This window comes from Xiphophorus couchianus, chromosome 2 (genome assembly GCF_001444195.1).
Source record: "Xiphophorus couchianus chromosome 2, X_couchianus-1.0, whole genome shotgun sequence".
NCBI classification, from domain to species: Eukaryota; Metazoa; Chordata; class Actinopteri; order Cyprinodontiformes; family Poeciliidae; genus Xiphophorus; species Xiphophorus couchianus.
In genome coordinates, this window is record NC_040229.1 from 22179123 (window position 1) to 22192339 (window position 13217).

The 13217-nt window shown below is 38.0% G+C and overlaps 1 protein-coding gene across 2 annotated transcripts in view; it reads left to right on the forward strand.

Annotated features, from left to right (window-relative positions):
- The window catches only part of fa2h (fatty acid 2-hydroxylase), a 40710-nt gene that overhangs the window by 19691 nt on the left and 7802 nt on the right, over positions 1 to 13217 (forward strand). For both annotated transcript variants that reach the window (XM_027999058.1, XM_027999066.1), the window contains exon 2: positions 12147 to 12272. In XM_027999058.1, the coding sequence (XP_027854859.1) occupies positions 12147 to 12272 (126 nt within the window). The remainder of the gene's footprint in view (positions 1 to 12146; positions 12273 to 13217) is intronic.

Below are 13217 nucleotides of genomic sequence, written 5' to 3' on the forward strand. Positions count from 1 at the left end.
GGCCACATCGCCGCCCCACTCCAACTGTCCTCTTTGTTTTTCTCATTCTTTCACGGCATTGCCTCCTCTTCCTCCTGGGACAGAGCACGCCTTCTATTTTACTCTTCAAGCTTGCTTTCTCTGTAAATTGAGCTCATTCATGCTTTTTATTAAGATTGTTTTTGTTCACCTTGAAAAGGTTCCGTTAGTCTGAGTACAAAAGAGTATCATTTATACTCTTTTTACTCTCCAATGTAAATTATTGTCTTAAACAAATTGGGGTGAGAGTCCAAAGAGTTTTGTTGGATTAATAGTGTTTTAAAAGTCTCAATATTGTCCCCTTCCATTATAATCCCATTAATAGGTGTATTTCTCAGCCTGACAATAAGTAGACCAATATAAAGTGAGAGTAATGTCAACATTGTTGCCAAACCACTCATTGTCTGGGTTCTTTTCTGAGGATCCAAGGCACTCCTGGATCCAATACGAACTCCCTCCTGTTTTCTTTATCGCTAACAAATAATACTTTTTTTAAACAAAAAGTATGTAGACTCAAAATCTTTCTAGCTTCATAGTCCCACATGTGAATGTTTTTCATTCATTTACTGTAACTAAACATGCTGGAATACATCTTGTAATAAAATATGAGATTCAAGCTCTAAATTTCCAAAGAAAACTTTCATGTTATGACACTAATACTGACTTGCTTTGTTTGCTTGCCTGCTTGTGTCTGAAACCCGAGACTCGGTCCTAGTTTGACCCGTTTTTAAGGATTTCTTGCGTTTTAATGGAATACTGCCACAGCGCTTTTTAGAAAACTAACATAGATTTAAATGTATTTTATACATAAATTGATCTTGTTTTATTTAATAGTCGGTACTTGGCAACATTTCAGTCTCTATAAAGAGGAAGTCTTAGTCATCTTATGACCGCTGTTCCTTTTGCGTTATAAATGTCTGTGAGTTTATAATTAAAACTGATTGTTGGTGCTGATTTCTGTCTGATTACTTGCTTTTCCTAAAGATCTCTTAAAAGCAGGGTTGTGAGGAGTATGTATGCGCAGACAGTTTCTGCAATAGACAGCAGTAAGATTAATCTCGGATTGAAGACTCAGAAAATTTCTCAAGCCTTTTTTTTTCTCCCCATCAGCTGAACAACGTGTGTGTTGCACATGGACTTTGTGTGGGCTGATCAGTCCTCTGGGTTGGTTCAGTATTTCTATCCAAAGGAAGTCAGCAATTTTTGGAGTTGATAAACTGGCTAACACTCAGTTAGAATTGCTCTAACACTCTGCCCAGAAGAATGCAAGTTGTCTTAGCTTGCATAACATAGATTTTCAGAGGAAACAGTTGAACTTAAGATGGTGGACACTCTCTTCAATGGGGCCTGATCTGACTAGCTCTTAGCTTGATTCCTTCATGAAAATTTCTCCTGGATTCCCTGAACTTGGAGCCCTCCAATGAGCTGTGGACTCTGGTTTTCATTGTCAATAGCACCAGCTTTCTCCAGACCTGCAAAGTTTGTAAATGGTTCATGTGTTAATATTTTGTAGAAACCTCAGTTTTGTCACAACCCGTTTCATGGATTTGTAAAGAAATGGGTTAAGATACTAAATAAAACAATGGGAACATAAAATAATGCAACATTAAGTGAAATCATTATGAGATGTTACTAAATGCAAAGTAAGCCACTGAAAAACCAAATATGAGGTAAAGCCTGTGAGCCAGTGACTCGATAAGAGTAGCTTGGCTTCCTGAGACCGAACATTTTTACCAATCCATGTAATTAAGAACTAAATTTGATTTTATTGTGTTACAACTAGAAATGGAGTGGAATGTAAATAATTGAATTTCAGTCTGTCTAGCATGATTACAGCTAGACATTCTTTACAACCACAAACTTTATTTAATTTTACTGACTGAAGATCCAAGTCTGTTATAAGGGTGTCAAGCTTGTTACTATGACAACTTCTCTCTCAAAATGTGAAAATACTGGCCTTATTTTTTGGGGCACCATTTGCTCATCGAGTGAAACAGTTCAACATAAATAACAGTGCAGTGTGAATAAGTATTGTTAGGCAGATTACTGTTTTCACCAGATGCTCAGGTCAGACTCAGCTAGGAAATTAAACAGTTTTCTCTGATCACATTGAGTTACTGGTTAATTTCAAATGTCATGCACAAAGAGAGAAATTATTTGTGCTGCCACTCATGTACAGAGCTTGCGTCAACAAATAAAACCTCGAAGGCACAAAGCGTTTTCACACCTAATGTATATATTTATTGCATAAAAGTGAAAGAAATTGTATCATTTATACTCTTTTTACTCTCCAATTACTGCAACCCAACAGCACACGTCTTTGTTGTTCAAAGGTGAAGTCATATAACTAAAAATAAAAAGGCTTGCCAAGACTTTCCTGAATCACTTCCTGGTGGTTAATATCCTGTCCAGTGTATGTGTGCAAAGGAGGAAAAAAAAACCCCACCTGGTGGCACAGTTTGTAAATTTGCCTAATGGATGCATTATGACTTCCAAGCCTTTCCCCATTCACTGAAAGAGAAAACCATCTTGTGACATAAAATGCAAAATCAGTTGGACTCTGTTGCAGGTATTGTCTATGCCGGCTGGCATGTGATGCCTGCAAAAATGGATGCATTTATGACTTAACAATTTTGTTTCTCATCATAAACAAAATTGATGTAAACTTTAAAGGGATTTGAGTCGGGATTAGACCGCCATTATAACTTGCAGAAATGTACTTTATTCTGAAAAATAGCTCAATATGACAGCGTACATCATTAATATCTGCAGGAGCGATCCATCTGGAACGCTCTCGAAATGGGCAGGGAAAAATTAATGGACATAGCTGTCCATTAATTTTTAAAGGTTCCAAGGACAGATTGTGTGCTCCACCTCTTTAGCGAGTCCCACATCCAGCTCATCCAGAGAAAAGACAGATGCTCGTTCAGATGGCTTCTGACAAAGCCTTTGCTTCCGTTGTTCTGGAACGGGTGACTCTCCAAAATTTATCAGACCTGCATCGAATCCTGAATTTACAGTGTTTTGTTTGGAAACTGTTGTGACAACATCAGTGACGCACAGATATCCTACAACAGTGCCAGCTGGAACTGTTATGTCTCAAGGATTCATTCTGGAACAATAACGTCAGCTGGTTCACAGCCACAGCATTACTTGGAATAACCATGGCTTGTAGCAACACACCAGCAGGAAGGGGATTTAAGGTTGAAGACTCCACTACCAAGAGGTCATCAGGAAGATGCTCTCTTCTCTTCATTCTCTTCTTTTAAATCCAAATTTCTTTCTGCATCTCTAGGCAGAAAACTGTGTATTCCTAATGTCTGGACATGCGCCTCAAATGTTTCCTCACACAGCTTAGCCAAGTGTTTTGGAAGATCTGCTTTTGCATTGGTGCCAATGATGACAGGGGTTTGGTCTGGACCAAATCAGAGTTAGGATTGACAAAGTAGCTGGAGCTCCAGTCACTTTCTTAGGAAACTCCATATCTACTATCACAGCCGAGATATAGGTAGCTGGAATCAGTCAAACCCCATATGTCTAGTTTACTGACGGGATGAATGGGTGCGTCAGACAGGTACTTCCTGTACCAGGATTCAAAGATGATGGTAACTCAGGAACTGCTGTCTAATAGGGCATCGCATAGCTGTCCATTAATTTTTAAAGGTTCCAAGGACAGTGGCCCTTCTGGCAGCCCAACAGGTTGTAGGTTAGCCACTGCACTCTTTTTCACTGTAGCACTCTGCTCAACACTTTCATCAGTAGGAGACTGTGCACTTGGGGTTTTAGCTTTTTTGAGTGCTTGAATAAGCTTCTGAATGACTTTATTTTGATTTTCAGGACTTCTGCGTTTACTTGCCATGTGTTCCTCCACAGCGGTAGCAAAAACGTTCATCCGCGTCGTTACTTCCTGTCTCTCCACTCTACTCTCCTATCCCTTCCTGACCCTCACCCAACCACGGACCAGTAAAGTTGCTTTGCTCTACCAAACTTCCTCTTACAAACATCAGCCCTTCAAAGTAAAATATGGTGAAGATTACTTTTCTATAAAATGGTTTTAAGTACATTTTTCCAAATTCTTTTAACTTATTATACCATATAACTTCAGTACAGCTTTTTGTTAACACTTATTTATAAAAATGTTAACATATTTAAGCAAACATGTTTAACACAGTCTAAATTATTATTACTTCCACGAACTTAACTCGATAAAAAAAATACTTTTATTTTGGACTGGGTTACATTTGCAAATCACTGATCTTAAACCCTATTGGCGAAAAGTACTATAATCAAATAGAGAGGACTCACTGCGCTCTTTAATGCATGTATCTTTTGGGTGATTTACACTTTTTAAAGTTGCAATTCCTTCCTTGGGATATCTCTCTTGTCTAAGTGAAGTGTTCCCCCTGGTTTTACTTGCATCATAGTTGGTGTAATTCCAGTAAAACGTTGCCTCAAGTGTAATTTATTTCTTTGTTGATGTTTTCGGTCTCTGATTCAGCTGCACATGACTCTGTTCTCATCATAGTTTTGCTGTCTTGCTTTGTTCCTTGTTGTTGCGCAACACCCCCCCCCTCCTTTCTGTCTCTACTCTCTCACTCTCGTACTTCCTCTTCTGAGAGGGGAGATGTGCTACCAGCTCTCCGTCTAACGGGTCCGTTGAGTTTCCTAAATCTGCTGGGATTTACCCTGTCCAGAACTGAAGTAAACTCTGTTTAAGCTGGTTTCGAGAAACGATTCGCCTGGTTATCTGACGGCCTACATCCAGGTGTCCCACCCTTCTTCCCCCTGTGAATTAGCCAGACTGAGCAGCCTACAGCCAACTAGTTTCACAGAGCACACCTGTTAACGGTCGCTCGTTCTCTATTTTGCAACTTGCATTTGTTATTGAACCAGGTAGGTTTTAGTGACTCGGGCGAGTCCCAAGGATGAGGTTTTAAATATGGGCTACCAGCAACCTAAAAACATTTTCCACCTCTTCCTCTCCAGAATCAAACATCACAGCTATTTTACAACCATCAAAGAACTTTAAGGTGACTCATTAACTGAATGTCCACAACATCTTTTAGATTTTCTTTATGCTAAATATTTTATTAGTAAGGCATTTTTGCAAGGGTCAGTACAGCTTAATTCAGTAGCAGAAATAATCAAATAAGTAAAATCAATCATCTAGTCTATCTTTCCCTACTGCTGATACTGAGTACTAAAAAAGGGAACCTTTGAGAGAGACGGACGGAGTTTGGCGTTTCGAACCCCAGACCTGGCTTGATGATGAAGAAGGTGTGGCAGCAGGAGGAAGATGTTGATCGGCGAAGGCCAGGATCTCCGCAGGTCTGATGAGCTTCTTCTCCGCATGGATGCTGAGGTCACACAGGACTTGGTGCTGGCAGGAAAAAAGGCACCAGTTCTTCTTCCTTGTCTTTGTCTTCATCTTTGTCTTTGGGGTCAGAACCCAGCCGATGAGAGAAGTGCGATTCGAAGCCACAGATTGTGGGCCAGACGGGTTGGTCCCCATGTGCAGGACAGTCTTCGGCTCTGTGGCCCCGGCTCTTCTTCAGCTGCAGAGTTCTTTGTCCATCTCGATCTTGGCTCGAAGCTGCCCGGAGGATCCAACAAAAGGTTCCTCTTTTGCACCCACCTTTTATAGGGTTTATCCACCCCCCTGGTGCGCCTGCTGTCTGCTTAGACAGATGATCTCATATCCATCACTGTCTTACAGACATTTCCTGATGTCTGTGCCAATGTCTCAGGGTTGCTCAACCTCCTGTGTCCCTTGCCTGCACAACCTTTCACCTACTCTCTACCTCCAACATATCAGTGATGTTTAATTGCAGTTACACCTTTTTACACCATTTCAAGTTTAATGTCAAAATCACATTTATATCACATTTATTTTCTTTAGCTTCTCTGATTTAGCATTCATTTATAATTTTATAACCATAACTTATATCACATTTATTTTCTTCAGCTTCTCTGATCTATCATTCATTTATGATTTTATAACCATAACTTATTAATTATTCTTATTATAATCTTAATGTGAGTTATTACAGATGTTTTTCTGAAAAGAAACCAAGAATAATACATGATTCTAATTATTTACTACTAAAGTTACAGTTACTTGTTTTTCTTGTAGTTCCCACAAATATAAGTGTATTATTACAAGTAAACCAATATTCATATAAGTATTTTACTTTGAATCTTATCAAATTACTCAAAATGTTTAGATTTAATTTTTTAAAACTTTCATGCTTTAAAATAGTCTCAACTATTTTTATAAATCTGCAGGCTGGAAACTTCCTCTTTTTCCAGGAAACCTGCTTTTCCTGTTTAATGACTCTCTCTGACTGACTATGATTTCTTATGATTAGATAGAAAAAAGTAGAATTAAAGCAAAGTTTGCATGAGACAAAAACAACACACACAACTAGATTTATTTTATTGACACTTAAGTCTAATGTTGGGCCTTGATGTCACTTGAGTGATTCATTTTAAAGATAATTTTATTTATTATTACTGTTAAACTAACTTTATTGACACTTAAGTCTACTGTTGGGCCTTGATGTCACTTGAGTGATTCATTTTAAAGATAACTTTATTTATTATTACTGTTAAACTAAAATCTCCAGCATGGGGAAGTGGGATGAGCTCGGATTTTCTTGACACCCCCTCCACGAGGTCAGACCTTTCACATGCTGGGAGTCCATCACCCTCCTGCAGTTCGCCATCCTCATCCCCTAGAAAGAGAAGAGGTTCGTCTGGGATGTGAAGATGCAGATTCTTCATCCTCAGTTTTCACAGAGGGCTCAGTGTAGTCATCAAAACTCCACTTCTCTTGACATCCTTTGCTGAAAGCCCTCAAAACACCATTTCTCCTTTAGTCAAGTCATGCTGAATCATTCTGCACGACCAAATGTCGGGACTTTTTACTTGCTAGTTCATTGAAATGATCATTTATTGATAAACAAAATGACAACCAAAGCAAAGTGTTTCACAGGCAACTTTGATGTTTTCTATTTTCTTTATTGACTTTTGGTAGATCATGATTGATTATGCTTCAACTATTTATTTTTCATTATTAATTGAAGTCACAATCCAACAACTGACTATAATTAATTTTTGTTCCCTCGAATTCATTTGAAGAGCTAAAACTGTCTCTGCAATTCCAGATTATCCACAAAGCACCTATAGGTAAACAAACTAAAACCAATCAGTGTGTGTGGCTCATTTTACACCCACATGATGGTACACATATTACACACACTGCATGTTCTGTGTACATTTACATAGCAAAAATACTTAAAAATCTTACATTTGTAAGTATTTCTCGTAGAATTGTCTGGTATTTTGCATAACCTTCTCAAAAGGATCAGTGACGCGAGACAGATGTTCAATTTATTCACAGTACACATGATGATATAGCACAAACTACAAGTTCAATATAGTTATAAGACTTAAGTGTAATGAAATATTACTGGTCTGTTGTAGTCTGAGGAGAACAGTCACGTTTTGAATTTTGGATTAGTGAATATTTCCTGAGTCACTGATTTTATCATTGGTTGAAGTAGCAAAAGTTGTGGTGTTCAGCTTGACTCCAAGTTATGACTGCAGTTCTAAGAAGTGACAAATGCTTTGAGACAAGAGTAGTTTATACAGTTAAAATAAGTATTAATTGAATTTATCTCTAAATCGTCAACCCTCCACTGTGCATCACAACTGGAGTGAGGGGCTGGTGGTGATTTTCTCCTGACTTGTTCAAGTCGTGGTTATAAAACGAGCCCAGAGCATCTCTCCTGTATTTCTTTTGTAACAACAAAACAATTGTGCGTCATTTGGTATGAGCTGTTGAACTGTGCTTTAAGCCTAGGATTTCTACTCTGATCTCATCTGCCCATCAGGCATTGTTCCACAAGTTTTTATTCCCTCAGAGGCAACTATGCAAACGCGAGTCATCCTGCTATATTCTTTTTGGTGCAAAGATTTTCTCCTGGAGACACTACCAAAAAAGGCATATTTGAGTGTGTTTTAATTATGGGACACCAAGGAACCTTTGTGTTTAATGGAATAGGCTATTGTCCTGTCATAAATGTCAACATTTATGTTGGCTAACTGAGAACTTGAGGTGTTGCGTTTCTCCATAATTCCCTCATCATACTGCTCAGTCTGACCTCAGAGTGAATTTGCAGAAACTTCCAAGTCCTGCCTGAAGAGTTTTGCACTTGTAAAAAGTATTTCTTTTGTAAAATGAGCCCCAACAGCAGCGTCTCTAAGTACATTGCTATTGACTTTCCCTCTTGGCATTGTGGAAACACATCTGTATGTTCCACTGCAGCAAACTGAAAGAATATCTGGTGTTATAGAGCTGGTTCCTGATGATGATGATGATCAGTGATTAGATGATCAGTGTGTGGGATAAGCAGCACCTGCTGGTCATTTTCCACATTGGATGGAGCAGCCCGTGTCTTTCCATTTTGACTTTATCTTTGCTTAATAAATAACGAGTATGAAATCAGCCGAGCATCATCAGTGTGTGCTGTTTTAATATCTCTGATATTTTGTAACAACAAAACGTCATGGATCAGCTTTATTACTGAAGCAGAACCACCCAGCAATAAATCTTTCTATTTTAGCGTAATAGTGCAGATTGGCTCATGTTCTATCTCTATTGGTTTCCATTGAATTTGATGCTCCTCTTAAATCTGTGGCTTATAAAACCATTATTTCCGGTCAGATTCCTTTAACCTGGATGACCTGCTTTAAGCTCACCCTGCTGGGGTTTCAAAGCTGTGTCTAAACAGAATTAAAATAAACACGCTTGTTTCAACTATTGGAAAAAAAACCCCTCCTCGCCTTTTAAAGGAAACCCAGTTGGGATATTTACATCTCTAATTCTGACATCATCTCAAAGCTTCAGAGTCTGATGACACACTGCTCAGGTCACATTTGTGAGTTTGTATGTATAAAGTGGGAAGAGGCGCTGCTTATTAAACAACACCAAGGTTATTTGCTGCCGTTAGGGTGTGACATTTATTGCACTCAACAACAGAAAGCTGTGCCTCTGCTTTTTTTTTTTTTTTTTTTTTAAATGGAGTATGTATGAAGAGTAAAAGGACAAAAAAATGTTTGTAGCTATTGCTGAAAAACTTTCTGAATTTCATTGTTCTAATTTTCTTCTACAACAAAAACCTCATACCGACTGAACTCTGGACTCATATTTTTCCCCAAACTGGTTTAGGACCTTTGTCCTTCCTTTAAGTTCATAAAGATGTATGATAAAACACAACAGGAACTTAACTATTTCATGACCAGAAAGTTTGGTTGCACCAGAAATGTCACCCTATTAATATTTTAGGTTGAGGCAAATGTGACATGGAAGTTATTGCATATCAGAGGTGGTCTATATTCAGTATTAATGTTTTTGTCTAATCTTTGTGATGTATGCTGTTTGGGTTTCCATAAGGTCAGGATGAATCGGGAGCAAATGTAACCCGACTGCATTGATTTGTTTTGCATAAATTTGTCATATTCTTGATGAATTTGAACTGTTGCTGAAAACAAACATTTCAAATTCAATGAAGACTTTAGTAAACAAACGCCTGCCTTTTATTTGTTTCGGCCACAACAAGCTGGTGAGGTATAAAGTTGCAACAGTAGGTGTTAAATTGCAGAAGCAAAGTCTGTAATAAACTACAGCCAACCCTGAGCATGTGTCTCTCAGCAGCCTGGTGATGAATATTTAACCAGACTAGACCTGAAGGATGTGCAGCAGCATGTCATGAAGCTCAACAGATGTTCCAGTGAGTTTGTCTTTTAGTACTACTAGTAGTAGGTTTCCAACAGTCTCCTCTTTGAACATGGTTTGGGTAAAGAAAATGGAGAAAATCAAAAATATTTATATTCCCATACTTTCTTCACTCGCCCAAGTTGCATCCATCAATTCAGTTTTTTTGTGTGTTTTTTTTAAGGTTACTTCTTAACCACAATCCGTTTGCTGTACCCCATTAATTCACACAGGGTTGCACACACACTCATTCCTAGGAGCTGTTCAGAGTGAGTGATTAACCACACATCTGGGAGGGATCTGTGTATTTGGGGAGAACCCACACAAACCATGATATTCTTGCTGCGTGGCAGCAATGCTGCTACCAGCTGTGGAACTGAATGTTGTATAAATGTCTATTAGACATCCAGAGTGAAGTTTGGCTGGAAAAACAACAGATCTAAAGCTAGGAAAAGTACAGAATGTTGACTAAAACTGTGGAGAAACCCTGTAGTATCCACTACACCTGTAATCTGGTATTTAACTTGTTGTTTACATCTGTTTTTTCTAGTCGCTTCAGCATTAATTCATATAAATATATATATATATTTCCATTGGAGACACCGAGTAAAAACGTCGGGCTACGCTAGTGTAGATTTTATCATTTTTTGACAATAGATTAGGCTCATGTGATCAGAAATGTGATTTAAGAACATTGTTACTGATGGAACAGTTAAAATGGCATCAACGTCATCACATCTCTGTAGTGTTTGTCCTAATATTTTGTTTCATTCATTTCAGCATAAAATATCAATATTAAGTCCACAAATGTCATCCAACCAAAACAAAATAACCTAAACTTGCCTTTCTTGATCTCTGAACACAACCTGTGCATTACTGCCGTTTAGTTTTCCACAAATATTGAAGATACTATTTAAAGTATAGTGGCTGAAATTTTGAGCAAATGTGTAAATAATAACTTTTCTAAGGAATACAAGAGATTGAGTTGCTAGTTTGGATTAGAAAAAGCAGGATGCATCTCCTACATCTTACCTGAATATTGTGGTTGCATTGGCAGACATTTAGAAAAATATGCATTTTGAATACAAGGTGCCTAATATTTAGCTTGGGATCTGGTTTGCACTTTTTTTATAACCTACTGTATAAAATAGTAAACTTGCAAAACAATTTGTGCCTTTCTTTTTTTTTTTTTTTTTTTTTTAGAATAATCAATTTTTGTTTAATGAGTAACATTAAAACCAGTTGAAGTCAGTTTATTTTTATTTTTAAAAATAGAAACATTTTTACCCCAGGATGAAACATTACATATTTGGGGGGACGTGGATGAGATGTTTGTATCTGGTCTAAGTCTTAAACGGTGGACTGACCCTCCAGGTTGTGGGTCTTGATTTCTTATCAAGTGATTGTAGGATAGAGCCAGAGATGGACGGGCGAGTTGCTATGGTATGTTGCAGTGAAGATGTCAAAACTCTCAACCTACCGGTCCATCGACATTCCAGTCCTTACTTGTGGTCATGAGATAAAAGTTATGACGGAGAACTTTCTGCAGAGGTGGGCAGATCTCATCTTTAACGATAAGGGCTGCTGCTCTTATGCATTAAAAGGATCAGCTGAAGTGGTTTGAGAATCTGATCAGGAAGCTTCCTGGATGTCTTACGTTTTAGGATTTAAAGACACATCCCACTGGGAGGAGACTATATATGTCAAGCTCAGAAATTCTTGGAGGAGAGAAGAATATCACTTCTGCTCTGGAAACCGAAATGATTGTTTCCCCGTCTCCTTCAACTCACCTGATTATTAAAGGTTATTTCTTTGCATGTCTTAATTTCTTAAATTGCACATCTGATGTGCAGTGGGACAGACACGTTTAAAACTTGCAGGAGGAGTTTACCGCCTCAGCTTTAAGAGCACCAACTCGCACTCTAAAAGCCGGCAAATGCCTCAGGTTTCTAAACATAAATGAGAAAATGTTTAAGCGTCATACTGTTTGAAAATCATGGCAACTGGAATAGCTGACGTAGCTGCTCAATGGTCACCGGTTGTAAATTGTTGCAGGTCATAAGCAGCAGCGATAACAAACGACTTTTACATTCAGGAGAGAGGAGCAAAGGTCAGAGTGGAATAATCAAATAGACTGGCTCATAGCAAACATTGTTCATCCTGACCCAATCATTAGGAGTCATTTTCAGTTCATCTGTTTTCTTACTACTTCTGCAGCCATTTTGTTGGCAGAAAAATGGCTTATTTAATTTTTTTTATACTCTTGTATAAAAACCGCCCACTCACCGACTTCTTGTATTTCTGATCACCTATTAAATGTGTTTCCTTCCGTTTCCTGTTTTCCTTCTAGACTCTGAGAGTGAGAAAAAAAGCCAGTGAAGAGGCAGAAGAAAAGTCTGCAGAAAAAACAAGTAAGGTGGAAGATGAGGATGAGAATTCCCCTTACAAGCTCTGCAGCTCTGTGGATCTAGACAAGGTGTGTTTTCAGCATTTTATACAACAACATCATTCAGTCTCAATTCACCCCTCATTTCTTTATATCTGTGGATGCTAAAGTTGAAGGGGAGAGAAACGGCAAGCGGGTGATGTCCAAAACCCAAACTGTTAGGATTGCCAATGGCTGGATGGATTTTGAGTAAGAAAACAAAGCAACAAAGAAAAAGTCTCTTACTGTAAATGGTGTTTCAAAAGATAAAACGTATAGAAACACTAAAGACTTTCATACGAAATATCCAGATCTTGTTTTATTTGAGATTTGTGTTGCATTTGGCAGCTTTTTCTTAACAGTTTTCACAAGATTCTCACTTTGTAACTTTGAAATATAAATAAAGGTCTGAGATAAAAATTTTCAGTGGATGCAAACTAGCAATAAGGGGTTTCTTTGTTCAGATGAAACGAATGCTAATTTGCAAATAAAAAGCTCATCAACTAAACATATAGACCAGCGATGTGTGTCTAGAATCTCAAAAATATCAGTTTCCAGAATTTACTATTTATTTTATGATCTAAAATATAAAACACTGACTTTCATTTAAAGGACACAAAGAAGGAAGTGAGGTATAAAACAAGTATGCATTTTTTCCTTTGGTTGAATCTAATAAAGTACCAAACTGGAAAGACTAGCTGAAATCCACAGTTTTTAATAAAAACTCTGTAAAAAGTCCATAAAGCTGTCTTTAAAATGTTACAAAGAAACTCTAGCTGCTTGGAAGAAATCAAAAGTGGCTTAAGCTTTCCACAGTGCTGTTTCTCCGTCAGTCTTGGCCACTAAATTGGCTGAATTGGATTTAAGCTGCAGGTAAAATAACAGAAGATCCCGTTTGGGGTCAACAGCCGTTGGGTTACTGAACCGGGCCGCTCTCAAACTCTGGTGTGTTTGTAGACTTTGAATTTCCCACACTGTCAAATGGAGGAATGTGCA